General features: G+C 56.0%; 1 protein-coding gene across 1 annotated transcript; it reads right to left on the minus strand.

Annotated features, from left to right (window-relative positions):
- Window positions 1-4,263, minus strand: BST2 (bone marrow stromal cell antigen 2). Its single transcript, XM_084759236.1, has 5 exons — window positions 3,904-4,263; window positions 3,129-3,204; window positions 2,355-2,394; window positions 423-540; window positions 1-246 (listed from the first exon to the last, which is right to left on the minus strand). The coding sequence occupies exons 1-4, from the start codon at window positions 4,201-4,203 to the stop codon at window positions 426-428; spliced, it is 531 nt and encodes a 176-aa protein (XP_084615362.1). The 5' UTR covers window positions 4,204-4,263; the 3' UTR covers window positions 1-246; window positions 423-425.

Below are 4,263 nucleotides of genomic sequence, written 5' to 3' on the forward strand. Positions count from 1 at the left end.
TCTTTCTTTCCAAATTACTTTATTTTTTAGGGTTCAAAGACGTCAGAAATAAATGACCCCTCCTCCCCAATAACCGTGAAAACAATAATGAAGACCCCAGCCCCCCCAACCCCAGTCATAAGGCTGCTCGGAGGGACATGCAATCTGGGCTCTGCTGAGCAGCTTCTTCATCCTCAGGGCTGCCATGACCTCTTCAGAGTCACCATGAGCCCCGTGACCTCAAACAGGTGCAAAACGGGCTGTGGCCTAGAGACAGGGTAACACACAGTGGTTAAGTACCACCCCATCCCGCCCACCGCAGGACACACCCCTTCCCTGAGCGGCTCCTCTGGAGGGGGACCCAAGAACAGCCCATATACCCATCCCCCATCGTCCACCCCTGCCCCCACTGCTCACAAGCTCCCCCGGACCCAGTTCCTCACCTGCTAAAAGAGCATCAAAAAGAGTGTGAACATTGTCACCGTGAGTGTCAGTAGGCTGGAAACCACCACAGGGCCGCCAGAGTTCTCTGGCACTGTGCTAGAAGTTTTCTTCTGGTTCCTGGGTCGAGAGGGGATGACTCAGGGAGAGGTCACCTGACTCCTCCTGATCAGCTTCTCTTTTAAATGTTTCTGGGCTGGGATGAAGCTAGGGGATTCTAGGCAGGGGTTCCACACCTGAGCCACGCCCCCAGCCCCTCACTAGGGGATTCTAGGCAGAGACTCCACCCCTGAGCCACGCCCCCAGCCCCTCACTGGGGGATTCTAGGCAGAGACTCCACCCCTGAGCCACGCCCCCAGCCCCTCACTGGAGGATCCTAGGCAGAGGTTCCACCCCTGAACCACGCCCCCAGCCCCTCACTGGGGGATTCTAGGCAGGGGCTCCACCCCTGAGCCACACCCCAGCCCCTCACTGGGGGATCCTAGGCAGGGGCTCCACCCCTGAGCCATGCCCCCAGCCCCTCACTGGGGGATCCTAGGCAGGGGTTCTACCAAGTCCTCAGCCCTAGTCTTAGTCTTTCAAATTCATATTTTCTTTTCTTTGGTTTTATTTTTATTCTTTTTAATTTTTATTTTATTTAGCATGTGTGAGTGAGTGAGTGTGTGTGTACATGTGCATCTGTAATGTGTATATGAGTACTCCTATACCATGGCATGTGTGTGGAGTTCTGGGGATCAAAGTCAGATTATTGGTCTTGTTCTGCAAGCACTTTATCCACCGAATCACCCTCCTCCTATCTCCTCTTCCCCACCCTCCTCCCTTACCCTCCTCTGTATTCTTTTTGTTGTTATTGGGTTTGTTTTGTTTTGTTTTTTATTTTTGAGACAGGGTTTCTCTGTGTAGCCCTGGCTGTCCTGGAACTTATTCTGTTGACCAGGCTGGCCTCAAAACCACAGAGATCCACCTGCCTCTGCTTCCTGCGTGTTGGGATTAAAGGTGTGCACCATCACTGCTTAGTTCTCTAAGACTCTTTACTCAAACACATTATGGGCTTTCTTTTTCTTCTTTTCTGTTTTTGGTTTGTTTTGGTTTGGTTTTCTTTTTTGGATTTTCAAGACAGGGTTGTCTGTGTAGCCCTGGCTGTCCTGGACTTGCTTGTAGACCAGGCTGGCCTTGAACTCACAGCGATCTGCATCTGTCTCTGGAGTGCTGGGGTTACAGGTGTGCACCACCACACCCAGCTATATTATGAGCTTTCTTTGTGTGTGCTGGTGTGTTCACACCTGTGTGTGAGTGTTGGGATGTTCACACCTGTGTGAGAGTGCTGGTGTGTTCACACCTGTGTGAGAGTGCTGGTGTGTTCACACCTGTGTGTGAGTGTTGGTGTGTTCACACTTGTGTGTTCACCTGCGTAAGTGCATATGTAGGCCAGAGATCAATATCAGGTGTCCTCCTCTATCATGTTCACCTTATTTACTTTCTATTTATTTAGTTTTTTTGTGACAGGATCTGTCTACACAGCCCTGGCTGTCTTGGACTCTCTTTGTAGACCAGGCTGGCCTTGAACTCACAGTGATCTGCCTGCCTCTGCCTCCTAAGTGCTGAGATCAAATGTATGCGCCAGATGCCTGTGAACTTTGGGACTTTATTGTGCAAAGGGGACGCCTATGATGTTACCTGCACACCCTCTTTTTTACTTTTTGAGACAGGGTCTCCCACTGACTGGGTTGACAGTCTGGCCAGTATCACAGGACTCCAGCCCCCTTGTAAGTGGGTGCTGGGGATCTGAACTCAGGCCCTCATGCTAGTGCAGTGAGCTGTTTAAGCCTTCCTCGCAGCTCAGACCCGAGCTATGGATTGTGAGGGCCAAGTGGGTTCCGGGTCGTGAGGAGGGCCAGGAAGGTGGCTGGGGTCAGGGGGGCTGTGTCCCTCACCTCAGAGTCTCCAATTCCTTGTGCAAGTTTCTGACCACATCTGCAATGACACAAACAGAGGGCTGGTCAGTATACGGCCACAGTGTGAGCAGTCAGCAAGGGGGAGGCGGCCAGAGCACCACAAAGAACAGCTGGGATGTGTCTTACCACCAAGGCCACTGAGCCGCCAAGGCCGTCAGGCGGGAGGGCGGGGGTGGGGAGAACAGGGCATCACAGGGAAGGCCAGCCTGAGAGCCTTCTACAGGGCTGTGGAAGAGCCAGCTTGGAGACCACTCAGGGGTCTGCCAGCTCTGTAGCCCCCACCCCCGTCACAGGGGCTTCCCACCCACCCTCTGCCCTCTGCTTTCATAAATGCAATTTCTAATCACGAATCTTTATTCCTTCATCCTTGGGGCTCAGTTTGTCTCTGGGAAGAATCCATGGCATCCTCGTCTGGGCCACCAACAGGCATGTCCTATTCCCTCCTGGTTCCCTCCCACCCCCACCCCCACCCATTTCCCTAGCCTCCTGTGGCCCCTCTCCCCTCCCCAGCCCCACCCCTATCTTCTCCAACCCCCACCCCATTCCTTTTTCAGTGTACCTCTACTCCCCCACACTACCCCTCCCCCAGGTCCCCCTCCACTCCCCCACCCCACCCCTTCCCCTGTCCCCCTCCACTCCCCCCCACCTCTCCCCCAGGTCCCCCTCCACTCCCCCCCACCTCTCCCCCAGGCCCCCTCCACTCCCCCCCACCTCTCCCCCAGGCCCCCTCCACTCCCCCCCACCCCTTCTCACTCTCAAGCTCCTGGATGCGGGCTTGCTGCTGCTGGGTCTGAGACACCTCCTTCTGCAGAGACTCCTGAAGGCTCACCTGAGTCAGAAAAGCATCAGAAACAGGAGTTGGGTGTTGTCCTGGTCTCTGAAAGCCTACGTCAAGTCATCAGCGGACCTTCTACCCAAGCAAAGCCCCCTTCCGGTTCCCCCCAGGGTCCTGTGCATCCACCCAGGCCCACCAACACACGCACAGTGTCCTAAACGGTTGTTTTAAGCCCCCCACCCCCACCCCGGCCCCCAACACACACACTTTAGCGATCCCTTCCCCAAAACCGGAGCTTCCCAGCCAAGGTCTCCCAGTGACACACTTGAAAGTTTCAATAATTTGTTGGGCGTGGCGGTGAACCCCTTTAGTCCCGGCACTTGGGAGGTCACTCTGATGTACAGAGTGACTTCCAGGACAGCCTGAACTATGTAGAGAGAAACTGTCTCAAAAAGTGGAAAAGTTTCGAAGATCAGGGCTGAGGGAAGTCCGGTGAGGCGGAAGGCCGTTTCCCTCAGTTTCAAGTTCTCCAACTCCAGCACGCGGCACAAAGTCCTGGGAGGGGGGACCCGAGGCTCCGGATTTCGGAGCTGTCCGGAGTTCTAAGGTCTCCCTGGATTTCAAGATGCCAAGTGGCTGGCGTGCGGGAAGGGGTCCGGGGGCGCAGGGAATGAGGCGTGGGAACTTGCGTAGCGGTTTCAAAGCCTCCTCGGAGTCACTTGGGGAGTCGGAGGGGACGGTTCCCAGCCTTACCACAGTCCGGTTGCAGGTGTTTGCCTGAGTCTCCGCCTGCGTCAGGCTGTCCTGGGCGCGGGTGAGCTGGCGCTGCAGTAGGTGAGTGGTGTTGCGACACTCGTCCTGCGCCCGCAACCCGTCCGTGCAGGCCTCGCTGTTCGCCCTGACGGCGAAGTAGATGAGTGGGATGACCAGCAGCGCCCCGACCAGGAGCACCAAGACCCCGGCCACCAGCCACCCGCGGCGGACGCCGGGTCCCTGCCCCTCGCACTTCTCGTCCATGGGCACCGACAGATAGTGGTAGAAAGAGGGTGCCATGTGGTCCCCCAGATGGAACTTCCCAGGGCCCTAGAACCTCTCCAGACCACGCCCCTCCCT

Source organism: Acomys minous (genome assembly GCF_964271855.1).
Source record: "Acomys minous genome assembly, chromosome: 15".
Classification (NCBI taxonomy): Eukaryota; Metazoa; Chordata; class Mammalia; order Rodentia; family Muridae; genus Acomys; species Acomys minous.

Bases quoted from the DNA above. Each gene is read 5' to 3' on its own strand.
- BST2 (XM_084759236.1), bottom strand. From the start codon at position 4,203: ATGGCACCCTCTTTCTACCACTATCTGTCGGTGCCCATGGACGAGAAG. The intron at 3,205-3,903 runs GTAAGGCTGGGA...TTTCTGACTCAG, and splicing joins ACACCTGCAACCGGACTGTG to GTGAGCCTTCAGGAGTCTCT. The intron at 541-2,354 runs GTGAGGGACACA...CTCTCGACCCAG, and splicing joins AAGGAATTGGAGACTCTGAG to GAACCAGAAGAAAACTTCTA.